This window comes from Canis lupus, chromosome 17 (genome assembly GCF_003254725.2).
Source record: "Canis lupus dingo isolate Sandy chromosome 17, ASM325472v2, whole genome shotgun sequence".
Classification (NCBI taxonomy): domain Eukaryota; kingdom Metazoa; phylum Chordata; class Mammalia; order Carnivora; family Canidae; genus Canis; species Canis lupus.
In genome coordinates this window covers 51,812,975-51,831,457 of record NC_064259.1, presented here as the reverse complement: position 1 = coordinate 51,831,457, position 18,483 = coordinate 51,812,975, and the positions used below count along the sequence as shown (strand labels likewise).

Below are 18,483 nucleotides of genomic sequence, written 5' to 3'. Positions count from 1 at the left end.
GACACTTGCAGTCTCCAATAGTTAAGACACATACACGTTATTTTTTTCTGACCATTTGAAAGTAAATTGCACACATTATACTCCTTTATCCCTTAATACTTGAATGTCCTAAGAATATGTACACTCTACATACACAATATATACAGTTACCAATTCCAGGAGACAACATTGATACAATCCCTTAATCTGCTATCTGTATTCCAAATTTTGTCATTTAATACAGTAACGTCATGCTTACCCTTTTTCCCCTTCCAATAGAGGATCCAATTCAGGATCCTATATTGCAGGTCTCTTAGGCTTCTTTAATCTGCATCAGTTCCTTAGCTGCTTTTTTTTGTCTGATATTTTTGAAGAGTACAGCCCCACCCACCCCCCACCCCCGCTTGGTTCGGACAAAAGAATGTTCCTCATTTCCAATTTGTCCCTGATGTTTGTCTCACGTTTATTCATTATTAGATCCCTGTTATCCATTCCTGGCCAGAATACTACATAAGTGATATTGTGTCCTTCTCAGGGTATCAAACCCAAAGTCAGATGATGACTCTATCCCTCACTGGGTAATAATTTTGGTCACTTTGTTGAGGTGTCTCATTTCTCCACAGTATATTTGCTATTTTTTTCCTTGTAATAAGCAATCTATGAGGAGACATCCTAGACCCTGCAAAGCTCCTGCTCCTCATTAAACATATTCCCTTAGAGTTAGCATCCGCTGATGATTCTTAACTTGTACCAGTCCTCCTTCATCTCTTATTAATTTAGTTATCTGTTAATGATATAGACTCATGGATTACTATGTTTTTCAATGGTTTATAATTCCTTACAGTCCTTAATTATTTGGGTGCCAGAATTTGCCAGATTTAGGGGTGGCGCAGTGGGTCAGGCATCTGCCTTTGGCTCAAGTCATGACCCCAGAATCCTGGGATTGAGCCCCACATTGGGCTTCCTGCTCAGAAGGGAGTCTGCTTTTCTTGCTCTGCCTCTCCTACCCTCCCCCTGCCCACCCCCCTACCCCACCCCTGCCACTAGTGCTCACTGGCTCTCTCTCATGCTTTCTCTCAAATAAATAAATAAAATCTTTTTTTTTAAGTTTAAAATGATGACATAAAAAATAAAATTAAAAATTTCCAGATTTATATGGGTGCCTTTTCAAGTTCCTGTGTCCTTTTTGGCATGTCTGAATGTCAGATGTCCCTGACTCATCTTGACTCTTGCTCGTTCACCATTCCCTGGAGCATTGGATTTCTCCACTGGGTGCTTTGTATCTGGCCAGAAAAAAGCAAAGGAAAGAAAAAAATATGGATTATTTGTGTGGGAAGTTTTTATACACCAGGCCTGCATGTAGCAAACACATAGATCTATTCTGCACACATCACATTGGTGGTCACTCAGGAACATGGATACTGCTAAAGAGATTAGGAGGTGACACAATCCGTGTGCCCAAGGGAAAAGAGACATGACTTAGTAAAAATTAAGCCAGTCTGTGCCACGCTTGTCCAAAAGCCATTCCTTGTGTTACTTCTTCCATATTAATACAATCCCAGTTGTATTCAGAGAGAAGGAAGATCCCTTGATTTCAAAGAAGGTAACATCCTCTCACCAATTCAGAAGATAAATCACAATGGTCCAAACCAATCCTGGTAATTCCACTTCTCTTCACCAATGACTAGTCTAAGAGTGGGTATAGACTCAGTTCTGGTTAATGAAATTGGAAAGGAAGTCTAATGGAGGCTCCTAGGAAAATTTTTCTTTTTGTATAAAAAAGACAGGACCTTCACAGAAGAAATTCTTTTGTTCCTGCCTCTCTTTTTGCTGAGACAAAGGAATGAAGACACCAGGCTTGGAAATGCCATAGCCATCTTGTGATCATAATGTGACAATAAACAAAGATGAAAACAGTCAACATGCTGAGGACAGCAAAGGAAACAGAAAGAATGGGTCCTTGATGACAGAGGTAAACTTCTGAATTAACCTGGGACTGCCTACCACTTTTGGACTTTTTACATAAATGCTTGTATGTTTCAAGAGCACTGTTAGACAAGTTTTCTGTTCTTTGCAGCCAAAATCAGTCTTAAGTTGCTACAGGAAAGAATTAGGAGAGATTTTCTAGAAAAAGGAGCTAATTGGTGGTGGATATCCAAATGTTCTGAGAAGTAAAGAGAATAAGGATGAAGAGCAACCAGTGGATTTGCAATTAGGTCACTGCTGATCTTGGTAACAGCAATTTTAGTGGCATGGTGGGGGCAGAAGCAAAGTGATTGCTACAAAGGATTCTTTTTTTTAGGATTTTATTTATTCATGAGAGACACAGAAAGAGAGGCAGAGACACAGGCAGAGGGAGAAGCAAGCTCTCTGTGGGGAGCCTGATGAGGAACTTAATCCCAGGACCCTGGAATCAGGACCTGAGCCAAAGGTAGATGCTCAACAACTGAGCCACCCAGGCACCCAGGATTTTTCCTCGTATAAGTGGTGAGTGACAAACCAGGAAAGATGGAATCTACTCTAGTCAGTTCCCATATTCAGCTCCTAAGATCTAAGGAAGCTGCTTGGTTTCCACCTGTCCACTTCAGCCCACATCTGGGTATGCACAAACTGAATCACTTTGACTGCTCTACCACTTCCCACAGGCATAAGCCAAGAAAAATTATTCTGGCCCCTTAACTGGTTTCATGGAGAGCAAATCCAGCATGTGTGATGGGGGAGTGAATAGGACCTTTTTAAAAACATTTTCTTCCAGGATTTATTGACTGTATAATAAGTACCAGACATTCAGTTAGAATAAAAAGATGAGTAAAGCACATTCTGTGACCTCAGGGATCTGACAATCTAATTAAGGATATAAATTAGGAACAATTATAACAAGTCCAAGACTGATCCTCAAAGTGGCATTACAAGCGTTAATTGTCTGACGATCACTGCAGAAGCATCTAAAGTATCACTATTGGCTGAACAGGGACTTAAGGACGACAGCACTATTTCAGCCAGGCCATCAGTGAGATATTTGTTTTTAGCAACTATTTTCAAGTACCTTTTTCATGAAAGATGTGAACAGGATAAATATGCTGTTATATTATCATATACAATAGACAGGAGCTCTTCAGTATGACAAGTACTCATTGGGAAAGCGTGACTGGTCCGTACTAGGCCACCAGAGAGCCATGGGGTTAGAAACTGAAACCAGGCAGGGATGAGTGTGATATACAGAGCTAAGTGAAGCACCTACCTGTATTAGGATAATCGGGGGAGTGAGTCCCTCCACTGTATGGTAAGAAGCCTTGGTCCCCTCATGATTCCCACACCTCTCATCTTCCCCAACATCTTCCCACTAAAGCTGGGGTGGTTGCTGTGCTGAATAGTGGGATTTTAAGTAGGAACTGGCTTCCCCGCTCTCGGATGTAAGTCTTGCTGGTCTTGTTTTCTCTTTGTATCAAAATGGAACATTTTGGTGACTGGGTCCCAGCAGAAATGATGGCTTTGGTTGGAAAGGGAGTTTGGAAGAAGGCCGTGGCTGTGGGATTAAAAAGAATCAAATACAACTAGCTAAAAGAAGAGGAAGACGAAACCAGAGAGAAGTGGTGGTTGTACAACATTGTGAATGCATGAAATGCCACTGATTTCAATTCCGAAAAAGGGGGGAGGAGAGGGAGATTTGCAGGATTTAGAGATAATAGGCAAGAGACTTGATACCTAATTTTCGTAACTTTCAAAAAGAGTCAATCCAGGAACTTCTGGGAGAAGAGCAATCCTTTAAACACTCATACAACCATGTTTATTCTTCCTAAGACCCTCCTTCTCCCTAATTGTTTGTTTCCTCCATTATCTACACATGACCATCTTACTCTCTCTTACTTTCTCCATATACCAACTCTTTGTTCAGCACAACCAAGGGATAGTGCTTTTCTCTCTCTTTTCCTGGGCCAAGGAAAATTCTTGTTATCATGCCTCCACCATTCTGTAGCTTCTCACCTTCAACCAACTGTTACACAAGCTTTTAGCACCAGCCTTCCTTCCCTCTTTCCCTATTCTCAATTCTGAGCAAAAGCCAAAGGCAAAACAAATGTCTGGGAAGGGACACAGAGATCCACAAGGGAGAGGGCTATGAATCAGGACAGGAACTCGAAATTCAATCATTGACTATTATTTGTGCTAAGTCATTTTGCATTTCCTACAGACTCAGAAATCAAAAAGACACAGGGACGCCTGGGGGGCTTAGTGGTTGAGTATCTGCTTTGGCTCAGGTCATGATCCCCAGATCTCAGGATTCAGTCGCACATTGGACTCCCCACAGGGAACCTGCTTCTCCCTCTGCCTATGTCTCTGCCTCTCTCTGTGTGTCTCTCATGAATAAATAAATAAAATCTTAAAAAAAAAAAAAAGATATAAAAGGACCTAATGAAGTATCCCTTGCCTAACGTAATGCCTGATATGTGGTCAGTACCAATAACTATTTGGCTGAGCAAATGACTATTTATTCATGGTGCTCAAAGTATTCTATAGTTAACTATAGAATAGAATTTTGGAAATTTCAACAATCTTCATCTTTCGCTGTGAATTTAAATTAGTTTTTAAAAACTATTACTTTTGGAAACACTTTTAGAAAATCTATAAGCTCTCATCAACAGGTTAACAAATGGCTCACTCCTTTGGAGGCAAGTAGAAGGATGGGCCCTATTAAAATCCTAAAGGATTAATTCTCTGATGTGAAATAGGATTGTGCCTGGCTAACCTCAGTGCCCCTAGAACATCCAGTACAGAAGTAAACTACAGAAGTAAAAGTGTTACTTCCAAAAATATCCTGAATCCACTACTATTTATCTCCACTGATACAGACTTTCTGATTTCACAGACATTAAGAAGTGAGATATAGACTAATAATAAATATGCATTTTTCAGTCCTATCTTGATTAAAGGGGGTGCATGTTTTAGTTATGTATATATTAACTAGGAGCCTTACAGAGGATGCGCTGTCATGAACAAAAAATTACCTGTTCATTATGGTGCTCCTCTGTAAGGATGTAGAATATTACAAGTTGGTGAATTAAACAAAAAGGTTCAACTCTGACTAAATTTGACTATACTCTGATTTCTACGACATCCTTGATCTTTCCTCATAGATGCAGATATTCAGAAATCAGGACTAATGTTATTCCCAATAAAATGTTATGGATGAAACTTTATAATAATTTACATAATTTAAAAATTAAGTTTTCTCTGATAAATATATATGTTGTTTTCTGAGGAGCCCTAGTCTCTCAGAAAATATAACCTTTAACCCTAAGGTTTGTGTTAACTCCAAAGCAAATAAAACAGTAACTTTCTCTTAAGTACATAGTTATAAAACATGCCATTATAGAAAATAGTGTTAATTCATAAAATATACCAGTTACTTGTAAAATTCATTATTTTCTTCTTCTCTCTTTCTTTATTCCCCTCAAATATCAGTATGTAGATATTCATGGGCATAGTTTTACAGTTGTGTACATTTCTCCTTCGTGAAAGCTTTGGGGGAAGAAAAGGCATGTCTTTTATTTTTGTAACTGCTTGTGCTAAAGAAGTTTCTCTAATAGATTTACATCCAGACACAAGTCCCCTTTCTTCCAGAAACCCCAGTTCAGCTCACCAGTATCTTTCATGGTCACAAGACCTTCCTAACTGGTTTGTCTGCTTTTGTGCCTGCCCCATTCTCCATCTGTTGCTTTCAATATGTATATAAAATCATATCATGCCCCCCCACACACTTTAAGGCACTCCAGTAGCTTCCTATTACACTTAGACTAAAGCCCAAACTTACTTTAACCCCAAGACACTTCTTTTTTTTTTTTTTTTTTTTAAGATTTTATTTATTTATTTGACAGAGAGCACACACAAGCAGGGTGAGGGGCAGGCAGAGGAGGAGGGAGAAGCAGATTCCCCACTGACTGCAGAGCCCCACAGGGGCTTGATCTCAAGACTGTGAGGTCATGACCTGAGCCTAAGGTAGAGGCTTAACTGACTAAGCTGCCCAGGCACCGCCCCCTCCCTAGGTCTTTTTTTTTTTTTTTTTTAAGATGTTATTTATTTATTCACAAGAGATACAGAGAAAGGCAGAGACACAGGCAGAGGGAGAAGCAGGCTCCCTTTGGGGAGCCTGATGCAAGACTCAATCCCAGGACCCTGGGAGCTACCTGAGCCAAAGGAAGATGCTCAACCACTAAGCCATCCAGGTGCCCCTCTCCCCAAGACCCTTCTGACCCCACATCGGCCTCCCTCTCTGAATTTACCTTCTCCCTCTCTGACACATGCTCTTCCTAATGTTCCTAGGATACAAACCTCATTCCTACCACATCGTCCTTGCCCTGATGCTAACAAGTCTTCACTTCACTGGCTCATTTTCATCACTCAAGTCTCATCTGAAGTGTCCATCCCCCAACATACCTTCCTTGACCTGTTTCTGAACTGCTCCCCACACCCATTAGCCAGTTTCATTTTCTTCTTAGTATTTATCACCATCTGATATTTATGTATATTGCCTGTCTCACTTCTTTAGAATGCAAATGCCACATGGTCAGGACATTTTCTCTTCCCTATTTTGTATCTCCAATGTCTAGAACACATGCCTGGCCCATAAAAGGCATTCAGTAAATTTTGTTGGCTGAGCAAATGAATGAGTGATTTGTGGACACAGGTTTTCGAAGTAACATATAAAAAGTGTCTGCCAAGGTAAGCTTTGCTAGCTCCTTGAGGGCTAAGAACTTGCCTTATTACCTATTTGAGAGAAACAGTATTTACTAAGATAGGATTGCCTAAAGGATGAACAATCCATCCATTTCTCTAGATTCATTCATTTATTCATCCTACCAAGGCTTGTTATTAAGAACCTGCTATGTGTTCTAGACATTATGGATGCAACAGTGAACAAAAGAAACAAAGTCCTGGAGTTTGCATTCTAGTACAGTGAGGTACACGCCAACCTCAATAAGTAAATGTTAGAGTGTGTTAGAAAAGTAGTAAGGGCTCAATGGAGAAAAAGGAAGGGAGAGAGCGGGTAACTGGCCAGGCGGTTGCAATGTTAAATAAGATGACAAAGTCTTGCTGAGCAAAACCTTGAAGGAGGTCAGGAAACCATGTGGCTATCCAAATGGAAGACATTGTAAGGAGAGGGAACAAAGTGAGGTAAGTGCTTGCCTTGCACACTGGAGTAACTGCAGTGAGGCTAGCATGTTTGGAAAGTGTGAGTGAAGGGTAGGGGAGTAATAGAAGAGTACCTGGCAGACCACGTGGGCCAGGAAGACCACTCTAAGAACTTTAGTTTTTATTCTGGGTGAGCTGGAAAGGCCTTGCAGGATTTGAACAGAGAAGCAGCACTGTATGATTTATGTCAGGCCTGCTGTGGGTACTAGACTATGTGTCTGCAGGGGAGGGGGCAATGTTGGAAGCAGGGAGAACATTTAAGAGGCTCGAGCGATAATTCACACATGAGACAAAAGCTGTTCGGTAGGACAAAGGTGGCAGATCTGGGTGAAGACGGGGAAAGGAAATAAGATTTGTGATATATTTCAAGGTAGAGTCAATAGGATTTACTGACAGATGGTAGAGCAGGTGGGAGGGAAAGCAAAGAGAGAAGGAAAACTGGAAACCAAGCCCTCTAAATAAACAGAATAGGATTGCTTAGCAGAATGGAAAGCCATTTTGATGTATGAAGTCATGAATTAAAATGAAACCAGTCAGCCTGGTTGAGGGGTTTCTCCAACAGCATCTAGCTGCTCCAGTATAGGCAATGGGCAAATAGATGGTATAATTTATTCAGAATTGGAGTTTTTCAAGGCAAGGGTGTCTGAGTAAGAGAGCAAGGGAGTTGTATTATATCAAAGGATCATGGGAGGCAGTCAGGTCAAGGTGGGAAGTGGAAGTTCAGAGGGGGCTTACACTAGCAATGGAAGGATGTGAGCAAATAAGCTGGGAGAAAAGGCTTAAATTGAGATTTCAGATGCAGTGCAATTTCTGGTAACTACAGACGTGGTGAGGAAGACACAAATAAGGTCTTCGGAGGTCAAAGAAGCTGAAAGGCTGGAACATTGAAATCATCCAGAATGAAGACAGAATTCTGAAGGAGTGAACACATGGAATTTTGGGGAGAGCAGCGTGCTCAGAGAGCATGGAAGCTCCTCGCCCTCTTCCAGACCCCACCCTAAGCATCTCTTCCATCTGAGTTATATCCTTTTACAACAAACCAGTGATCTAGTGAGTGAAATGTCCTTCTGAGTTCTGTGGGCTGCTCTAGCAAATTAATCAAACCCAAAGAGGAGTTGTTGGAACTTCCAGTCAATAGCCAGTGGTCAGAAGCACAGGTGACAAACTGGACTTGCAACTGGTGTCTGAGGAGAAAGAGAGCAGTCTTATAGGATTGAGCCCTTTGAGGGACTGGAGGCTATCTCCAGGTAGAGAGTCAGAATTGAGTTGAATTATAGGATACCCAACTGGCATCAAAGAATTGTTGGTTGGTGGGGAACTCTCTCCACTTGCCCTCCCCAGTGTAGGAATTGGGTGCTCAGAACCTTTTAGCAGGTTTTCTCCAAACATTATATCCCTGACTCCCTCTGTAAAGGAGTCTAGTGCCACCCTGATGCTTTGTTTCTGTGGAGCTTGGTTAGTAGGGTGAGTGAGCTGGACACAATGTTCTTGGTTCCACAAAAGCACACTTTACAGTGAACACATTAAGAATGGGATTATAGCATCTAGGACAGCCTTTTCATCTTCCATGCCCCCAAATTCTTGAAAACTGATGAGAGGACTCAGGATTGGTAAAATAGCCAATATAATTGTTTTTAATTTTTATTTTTATTAAAGATTTTACTTCTTTATTCATGAGAGACAGAGAGAGAGGCAGAGACACAGGCAGAGGGAGAAGCAGGCTCCATGCAGGAAGCCTGATGTGGGCGTCAATCCCTGAACCCCAGGATCATGCCCTGGGCCAAAGGCAGTCACTCAACCACTGAGCCACCCAGATGTCCCTAATTGTGTTTTTTAATATGTGAATACTATAAGGGAAAGACTAACCCAAGGCTAGTCTGAAGTTTTGTGTGATTGCAAAATGATTCAATGAGCCATCTGTCCAGGAAAGGAACCAAGCCTAAGATTCTGGGAGCATTCTGTGATTGGGTAGGTTAAGGATGCATTCAAAGAAGAGGAAGTTATCTAGGAACAAGTAGTCAAGGTGGAAAAGTATAGCTAAATTAAAGCACTGTGGTAAAAATAAAGACAAGCCTGACCATTCTGAGAATCTCCACAGGAATTATAGATGTAGAAGATTATGACGGCCAGCAGAATTATTCTGTATTGATGTGGTGGGGTGTTCCATGGAGGAGGAAGTGGAAAGCACTGTGAACCCAAGACATAATAGCTTGTTTCGTAGTGATTAGGGAGGGTGAGGGGTGGAACCAGGTAACAAACCGACAGCTATTCCGTAGTGGTAGCACCAGCAATACGTGCATATGGACCCCCAGGTGGGATTTCTCCTGCTTCAGAACCACTCCAAGAATATAGAGAGAATGATCTCCCTGGGAGTGGACTTGAAGTGGAGATCACAAATCCAATTGCTTTTCTTGAATAAGCATTCTTGCTTATCTCCTATTTCCTACTATAAAGGGCAGTATGGGTCAGGAGTGAGAGATGGCCCCTCAAAGCCAGCCAGGCAGATTTTTTTCTCTAAAGGGACTTAAGCCACTGTCAGTCTTCTTGTGGAATAGTACACATTTTCCCACAGATCATGAAACAACTAATCCCTAGGAAATTTCCTTTCTCCCTGTATCTTCAAGCCTAATGATAAGATCTCCTTAGATCTATCCGATCATTCAGAGATTCTAAAAATTCATTAAGGGGTGCCAGGGTGGCTCAGTTGGTTAAGGGTCTGACTCTTGGCTTGGACTCAGGACATGATCTCAGGATCATGGGATCATGGGATCGAACCCCCGTGTCATCCTCCACACTCGGTGGGGAGTCTGCTTGGGATTCTCTCTCCCTGCCCCTTGGTCTCTTCCTTCACACACACTCTCTCTCACACAAGTAAGTAAATAAATAAAACCTTAAAAATAAATAAACTGGCTACTTATGGATATATGAAATGCAGCACTTTCAAATGAGACTATTGGCAACAGCCAATCTCTATTATAAGCCAGACAAATTTACTTTAGAAAACTTTCCCATTATTAAAACACAAACATGCCATCAACAATTAAGTTCCTCAAAGCCATTTGCTTCTACTCCCCCATCTGAATTCACATAGATCCCATTTCAAGGAATGCATGTGACACAGCACATGCCAAAAGTAGACAGGTTCCCTTGTTGCTAGAAGATAACGCCAATCTGGGGGCCCTTGTATGGAGACAACCTTATCTCTCCCAGCCACCTTTGGGTAGCAGAGAACTGAGACAGCTAGAGGCTCCCAAAGGAACTCTGGCAAAGCCTTTGCTCACACAGCTCTAGTAAATATTTATTAACACACACGGTGATTTACCAGATGTTCACGTTCCAGTCTAAAGTCATCATTTGAACTTAACAAATCTTCAAGATATTCTAATGCTATCCTCTTCTGCAGAAAGGATGCCCTTTCTGAAGGGCAATTGGGCACAATTTGCATTAAGAATTTAGAATTGAAAAAAAAAAGAATTTAGAATTGTAGGGGCACCTACAATTTGGCTCAGTTGGTTAAGCATCTGACTCAATTTCAGTTCAGGTCATGATTTCAGGGTTGTGAGACAGGGCTCTGCACTGGGTGTAGAGCGTGCTTAAGAGTCTCTCTCCCGGGATCCCTGGGTGGCGCAGCGGTTTGGCGCCTGCCTTTGGCCCAGGGCGCGATCCTGGAGACCAGGGATCGAATCCCACGTCGGGCTCCCGGTGCATGGAGCCTGCTTCTCCCTCTGCCTATGTCTCTGCCTCTCTCTCTCTCTCTCTGTGTGACTATCATAAATAAATAAAATTTAAAAAAAAAAAAAAAAAAAAAGAGTCTCTCTCCCTCTGCCCCTGCCCTCCCCAACCCAAAAAAATTTACAACTGTAATTCTACTTTCAATAATTTAAGGAAATAAACAAAAATGCCATGAGATATGCCTAAAAATGTTCACTGTATATGTATAGTTGTGAAAAAAGGGCACACAAAATGTTGAATTTGGAAATGGTATTACCTATGTAAGGTATCTTACAACTACTCATAGTTAGTTACATTTCAAATAATATTTAATGGTACAAAGAAATGTTTAAGATATTCTGAAAGTAAAATGCAGGGTTGAGACTGTATACAGTATTGCCCCAATTGTGAAAAAATAAACATATATCTAATACATTTATAAATACAAAAAAGGACTAGAAGAAAACAATTGATGTTCATGGGGGAATTACAGTTGGCTTTTTCTTTATCTTTATCCTTTTTATAGGACTTCCAAAATTTAGTATTTCATATATAGAATAATCTCCTTAGAGAACCAGAAGCTAAGAGAACCAGTATTAGAAATGCCAACATGGGATAGACATTGAGCTCAGAATTTTACCAATTATCTAACCTCTAGAGCAACCAGGAGAGGTAGGTCTCTCAGTCCTCGTTCTATTTTTTTATTTTTTAAAGATTTTGTCAGAGAGGGTAGGCAGAGAGAGAGGGGGAAGCAGGCCCTCTGCTGAGCAGGGAGCCTGACAGGACCCTGGGATCATAACCTGAGCTGGAGGCAGATGCTTAACCAACTGAGCCACTCTCCCCAGGAACCCCGGTCCTCACTTTACAGATGAACAGAGGCTCCACTATCTAGGTGTGGTAGCTCCTTACCCAAGGTGCCCTGGATTTGAGCCCAGGACAAACCCATGTTTCCTGCTGCCCCACATGCCTCACCTGCTGTGGCTCCTAGTGAGCCCATGGGAGGCTTACAGTGAAGATCACTGACAGAACAGAGCTGTGTACAGCTTGCCCAAGGGCAAGGCCTTATTTTACTTACTAAACTCATCACATCTTCTGAGAGTAATAAACTTTTTCCTGGGTAAGAAACCACCTTCTCTATTGTAAGGCTCCATTTGGAGGAAGTTTTTATCCATGTGCCTAGCTCCACAGGCCTGTGCCCTCTCAGAGCCTATGGTATCTGTTGTCCCGCTTGTTGGTTTGGCATGTTGTCAGGCTGCAAGCAGAAGGACAGGGCAGAGCTGCACACCCCCACCCCTTCCACCAGCTGGCTCCTTGGTCTCTGCCCTGGATACTAAAACAAACAGGCTGTGTGCTCTGGCTCCCTCCCTACTCAACCCAAGTGGGTGGGGGGTTGGGAGAGCAGCAAATATCCCAGCTATGTGAACAATCAGGAATATCTGGCACACATTTGATCTTTTATAACTTTATTTCAGCCTAATAGTCAGGGCCTCCAGGCAGCTGGGAGGCTGCTGTACCCCTAAGTCTAATGTCAGCTGGGTTCCAGATATGGCCTTGGCGGGGCATGCCCAATCCCCTAGCTGGCTATTCCAGAGAAGTCTCCAGTGACACTAATTGCAAACTCTCATGGATGCAAGGGGGAGTTTCTCTGCACCATTCCAGGGTTCTTCATTGCTTCCTGTTCCCTCCCAGAGGCAAAGAGAGGAAGTCCCTTTGATGGGGTCATGGCAAGTCAATGACATTCAGGATTGGAACACCCTGCCTGGATCACCACATTATCCTCCAACAACCCAGTTCCTAACTTAAACAAACAAAAACCTCACAACAACACATAACTGCCTTTATTTGGGAAGAGGGGGAAGGGGACATGGGGAATGGCATATGGCACACGAAATGACAATGGGAATAACCTGGTCCTTTCTGATTGAGACTGCACCTCTTTCTGCACCCACATCAGAGGACTGCATGTTCATATGTCCCAAAAAGGAGAAATACCAAGTTAAGGTTAAGCAGATTAAATTACTAGACTTCTTGGAACCTTTGATGTGCTCAGGTATAACGGGCAGGGGGCATAATGAAAAGTGTTTCTTAAACAGAGTCAACCATAAAACTAATAAGTCTGTAGGCACTGGGATTCCAAGGGACACACTTGGAGAGGTAATGCTCCAGGGTGAGCCCACAGGGATCCCATGAAGGTTGAAAAGCAAGGCCCACCACACACCTCCTCACCAGCTATCAGTCACTATCTTTAAAACTGCAGTGTTGGGTCAGCTAAAGGGATCATTCTGCATTCAGTTCTCTGTATTTCAGTAGGGGTTTATGGTATCTTTCCACTTGTTGGTCAAAGCCCCTACAAGAGAACTGTGCCTGGAAAAAGTTCACTGGAGTCAGAAGGTATTTTAGTGCCAGGCCCCTGAACTTAGGAGCCAGCAGAGGAGCAGCCTTGCTGCTGTGGGACAGCGGAGAATCCTGGCCCACCCAGGTACTCTGGTTCCCCGAGGCTGCTGAGCCAGCATGGTCTCCCTTGGGTACCAAGTGGGGCCCTACACCCATATCCTCCCCAGTTTCTAGAGAGAGAAATTCCTCATCTGTAGACCGTAAGTGCATTGAAAAATTCAAAGGAGCAGTCAGTACAGTCACCATCTTCTGGGACTCAGAGATTGGGACTGCCCCAACCCATTCTTTGCTGCTGAGGTCCAGGAATGATGGTTTCTGCTTCTCAAGCTCCCCAGAAAGGTTCTCGTTCCTGGCCTTCTTTGAGTCCCTGTCAGCTTGCGACTGATCAGCAGTTTCCTGAAAGGAGTCAAACACAACACCCTGAGTTCTCGGCCTCTTTAGCCTCCTTTCTAACAATAGCCAGAGAAAGCTTGGTTTTCTTGAAGAGGAATTCATATATTGCTGCACAGAGTTTGGGATCAGGGGCATAGAGAGCCCAGGGCTCAGGCTGTCCTGAAAGTAGTCCCTACAGGGCTGCTGACTGACAATGGGCACCACCTGGCAAGGCTTCAGTGCTGCAACAAAGGTCTGAAGCTCTGAGAAGGAAGAATGGTCAGAGTAAGGGATGATGTGGATGTCAGGGTGGGAGCGGTGGATTTTCCGGCTCGTGGGAAGGATAGCAATGGTAGGATGGGTCTGGTTCCAGTGCAGCACGGCAGCGCGGCAGATCTCCATGTGGTCCACGGCATGGATGCGGCCGGCTTTCTCCTCCACGGTGAACACATTTGCCAGGCCCAGCAGCTGCACCAACTCCAGGCGCTGAGGGCTTAGTACCACCCAGGTCCGAAACTCCAGGGCTAGCTGCTCCAGCAGTGACTCCTTTCCCAGGCTATAGAGTCCTGGATAATGTTAAAGGAAATGGGAAAAGCAAGAGATGAAAGAGAAAGAAGATACTGGGGAATCCTAAGAAATCAACCAAATGTTTAACAAAAATACACAAAATTGATGGGGCAATCGGGGAGTACATCGGGGAGGAGGTGGCATATGAGCTGAGATATACAGAAGATGGGGGAAGGCTTAAACAGAATCCACCCACTGGTTCAGTTCAACAAAGGAAAGCATATACCAGGTGCTAGGCCCTGTGAAAATAAGCATAAGCCTCAGTCCTCAAGGAGTGTAACCTCCACAAGGACCCAGAAGCAATGTGGTTACGGGCAATGTTAGAGACATGCACACAGTATTATGAGAGTAAAGAAAAGTATCTACTGGTTGACAATTAGGGAAACTTTCCTGAAAGTGGCAACTGAGTCGTCATAAAGGATGGGTCTGAGTCTACCTGGCAAGGGAAGGGGATGATGAGTCAGTGTTACTAAAGTGCAAAGAAGGAATTGGTAAGAAATGACACAGGAGAGAACAATTGGTAAGGGTTGCATAATAAAGGGCCTGTATACACTGCTAAGGAGTTTGAACTTAATTCTGTAAGTGAAGGGGAGCCATTAAAGAATGTGCAGCAGGAAAATGGCTAATTTTTTTTTTTAAGATTTTATTTATTTATTCATGAGAGACACAGAGAGAGAGAGAGGCAGAGACATAGGCATAGAGAGAAGCAGGCTCCATGCAGGGAGCCTGATGTGGGACTTGATCCCGGGTCTCCAGATCACACCCTGAGCTGAAGGCAGATGCTCAACCACTGGGCCACCCAGATGTCCCGGAAAATGGCTAATTTTAATCACAGGAATAAAATGATCAGAGGAGGGCTTTAGGGGGAAAAAAAAAAAAAAGTAGTAGCAGTATTATTGGGTCACCTGGGTGAGGAGATGCTGAAAGCAGAAGTACCAGTTAGAGAGCTCCAAAATGAGGGCACCTGGGTGGCTCAGTTGGTTAAACATCTGACTCTTGATTGGCCCAGGTTATGATCTCCAACTCTTGAGATCAAGCCCCACATTGGACTCCATGCTTTCTGTGGAGTCGGCTTGAGAGTCTCTTCCTCTGCCCCTCTCCCTACTCGTGTGTGCTCGTGCTCTCAATAAATAAAATTTACAAAAAAAAAAAAAAAAGGCCCAAAATGTCTTATATACAATTGTGGAATCGCTAGACCCAACCATATAGTTGGTTTCTGGCTGTGTCTGGTTTTAAGCACTTCACTTGAATATCTACATTCTGATCAATTTTGTTCACTCAGGTAACAAATATTTATTGAGTACCTCCTTAGGCATTAATCTAAGCATTTGGGATATATCCACAAATAAAACAAAGAGCCCCACCATTGTGAAATTTATATTCTAGTAGGGGTAAACAGGTAATAACCAAATACAACGAATGTAAATTGTAGAATATGTTATGAGGTGATCATCTAATATTGGCTCTCTCCTATTTGAAAACCTTCCACAGCTTTTTATCCAAATGTAACCATTTGGATCAGGTTACACTTAAGGATTACATTTAGGATCAAGTTCAAGCTTATAAGCAAGCACTTCAGTCCCTCTTACCTTGACAGCCTCCTCACCCACTGTGTGCCTGTCACTCTGGCTGCTGCTTCTCTGTTCCACAAATAAGACTCCTTCCTACTTCTATCCATGCTTTCAAGGAGTTGGGGTGTGTGTGCGTGTGTATATATAGCAGAAGTGGAGAATAGACAAATAAGCGATAGCATATTGAAACATGGATAGAGTATACTGGAAGATGATGAGCGTTATGAAAGAGCTGAGATGGTATAAGGGATCAGGAAGTGGGAATGTGGGAATAGAGATGGTGGGAAGATTGTAATTTCTTTTTAAGATTTATTTATTTATTTAGAGACACTGTGCACAGCGGGGCGGGGGTGGGGTGGGGAGCAGGATGTTGGTGTTGGACAGCTGGGAGAATTTTAAGCAGACTGGGCGCTTGGTGTGGAGCCCTAGGCAGGGCTTGATCTCACGATCCTGAGCTGAAACCAAGAGTTGGAGGCTAACTGACTATGCCATCCAGGCACCCCAGGAAGACTGCAATTTTAGATAAGGGGGTCAGGGTAGATTTCATGGAGAAGTACGGGGGGTCTACAAAGACCTGAAGGATATGAGAAACCCTCAAAAAAAACCCCCAAGATTCATTACCTATGGGTGAAAGAAAAAGGAAAGGAAACCACTCACCAATCTTTATGTTATGTTGTGGGTGCTTTCGAATGAGCTCAACAATCTGGCGGGCAGCTTCTTGTCGGGAAGGAAGAACCCGGGCTGGATTGCAGTTGGTGTTGTCTAGGTATAAGGTATGGATCTGTTTCCCCAGTTTCAGGGCTGGCTCCTTTAACATGGATGGTGTATACCGAAAGTCACCTAGACAAAGAACATACAGGGAGCAGAGAGTCAGAGACAAAAGTATAAAACACAAGCCTCTCCCTGCTTCCAACAGCTGATAGACACTTGATTACTGGCCTGTGGAAAAACTAACAAGAAGTCAGGCATTAACACAGTATAGCTTCTGTTTCCATTTTGCTTCTGTTTTTATTATTCTTTATAAGGTTTGAAACTTTAAAGAGTGGGAAATCAGTTGAGAAAGGGTCACTTTGTTTATATGGGTTGAAGCTAGGAGGCCTCCAGACTTCTGAGTTAAGGCTACTCAAGAAAAGTGGTATCTAGGCTGGGAAGGTAGGAGGGAGGCCCACCTGTGTAGAGGATGGTTCCAAAGTATCCTTCAAAGAGAAACATGACAGAGCCAGGGCAGTGATTGGCATCCATGAGGGTTACAGTCATGGTCTCGCGCCCAATTTCATCTAGAGGCAGGACATGGCTCTCACCAACCTCCAAGGCCCGGATCCACCTCTTAGATACCTGAGGAAAAAGGTGGTCATTCTAGTGAACACAGAATCTCCTTGATACTGCCCTGGATCAGGAACTAACCCTTTACGGCAAGGAGGAGGGAAAGCAGACCACATCCTAAGCCACCGTAGAGCAGGAGCTCTATGGAGAGTCCCCTCAAATCCCCCCTTCTTTCTCTTACTCTCCCCTCCCACTCTTTGTACAGTTTAAATTATGAGTCCAAAACCAGTCTAGCCAAGAGATTCTCAAACATTCCTGATCATCATAATCCCTAGGGAGCACCTGGTCCAACCAGATTTCCAAGACCTGCTCCAGCTAGATCTACTGGATCGGTGGGAGAGCGGAGGTAGGGTGGGGGCCGCTGGAGAACATGTGTAGTCCCCCAGCACATTAGGTGGATTCTGATGAGACTAAGGAAGCACTGGCCTGGTTTACATGAAAAGGTAGGTAGTTTCCTTGGGTGGACTAAAAGATCTCCCCGACTTCTAGCTGAAACATCCCAAGTCGGCCAGTCAAGAAGCCAGACTCCCATTCTAGCTATAGGCGCATTTCTGGATTCAAACCACTCCCGCATTTGTAAAACTCGGCCCTCCTGTCCCCGCTCTACGCGCCCGAGGCTGTGACGGATCGCACAGCGCCACGGGACTCCGCCCCGCCCCCTTCCCCTCCCCCGAGCCCCCGGGTACCTGCAGCTGACGGTGCACGAGGTGAGCCGTGATGGGGGAGCAGTAGAGCGGCCGGGCCCAGGTGCTAGACAAGCCCACGGTGTGGTCCGAGTGCATGTGGGACAGGAAGAAGAGCCGTGCGGAGCCAGCCCGGCGCAGGCTCCAAAAGTCCACGGCGATGGGGGTGTGGGGGATCAGGGCCCCGTTCATGGTGGCGGGGCCGCGGGCTCACCCGCGGGATCCTCATGGGCTCAGGGCTCCGCGATCGCGCCCTCTGGAAAGTCGCGCTGGGGGCAACGGGAAGCCGGCCCGGGAGAGGAAGAAGCCCCTGCAGCGGGGACAGAAAGAAGGAAGCGGCCGCGCTCCCGGGAGGCCCGGCTGGAAGCGCAAACCGCGCAAACCGCCCGCCCGAGCGCCACTCCTCCCCGCGCGCGGGAGCCGGGGCTGAGGCCGGGCACTCAAAGCGCGCGCTGCCGGGCGCAGACAGGCCGAAGCAGCGGATCTCCGATGGTCGCCGCGCCCCCGGCAGAGGGAGCTGCGCGGCTGCGCCCCGCGGAGCGGCGGGGGAGGGCGCCGGGAGGTCGGCGTCCGGGCGGCGCTCGGCGCTCGGCGCTCCCGCGGGGGGGGGGGGGAGGGGGGGCGCGGCTGGGCGCCGTCGGCCCGGAGGAGGCGGGACTTCCGCAGGGCGCGGGCCGGGGCCTATCGGGGCGGGT

The 18,483-nt window shown here is 44.7% G+C and overlaps 2 protein-coding genes across 5 annotated transcripts in view; one reads left to right on the top strand and one right to left on the bottom strand.

Moving 5' to 3' along the window:
- The window catches only part of AP4B1 (adaptor related protein complex 4 subunit beta 1), a 30,132-nt gene that overhangs the window by 2,258 nt on the left and 9,391 nt on the right, over window positions 1–18,483 (top strand). The gene's annotated exons all lie outside the window — the stretch shown is intronic.
- DCLRE1B (DNA cross-link repair 1B) lies at window positions 12,695–18,292 on the bottom strand. Of its 3 annotated transcripts, XM_049095728.1 has the most exons (5): window positions 17,792–18,292; window positions 16,952–17,117; window positions 16,440–16,622; window positions 13,870–14,210; window positions 12,695–13,668 (listed from the first exon to the last, which is right to left on the bottom strand). In XM_049095728.1, the coding sequence occupies exons 1-5, from the start codon at window positions 17,978–17,980 to the stop codon at window positions 13,156–13,158; spliced, it is 1,392 nt and encodes a 463-aa protein (XP_048951685.1). In that variant the 5' UTR covers window positions 17,981–18,292; the 3' UTR covers window positions 12,695–13,155. The 3 variants fall into 3 exon arrangements, with proteins under 3 accessions (XP_048951685.1, XP_025309268.3, XP_048951686.1); XM_025453483.3 differs by having other exon boundaries at window positions 12,695–14,210; XM_049095729.1 differs by lacking the exon at window positions 17,792–18,292 and adding an exon at window positions 17,532–17,687 and having other exon boundaries at window positions 12,695–14,210.

Bases quoted from the DNA above. Each gene is read 5' to 3' on its own strand.
- DCLRE1B (XM_025453483.3), bottom strand. From the start codon at position 17,980: ATGAACGGGGCCCTGATCCCCCACACCCCCATCGCCGTGGACTTTTGG. The intron at 17,118-17,791 runs GTACCCGGGGGC...CTTTTTCCTCAG, and splicing joins TCGTGCACCGTCAGCTGCAG to GTATCTAAGAGGTGGATCCG. The intron at 16,623-16,951 runs GTGGGCCTCCCT...TTCTTTGTCTAG, and splicing joins TGGAACCATCCTCTACACAG to GTGACTTTCGGTATACACCA.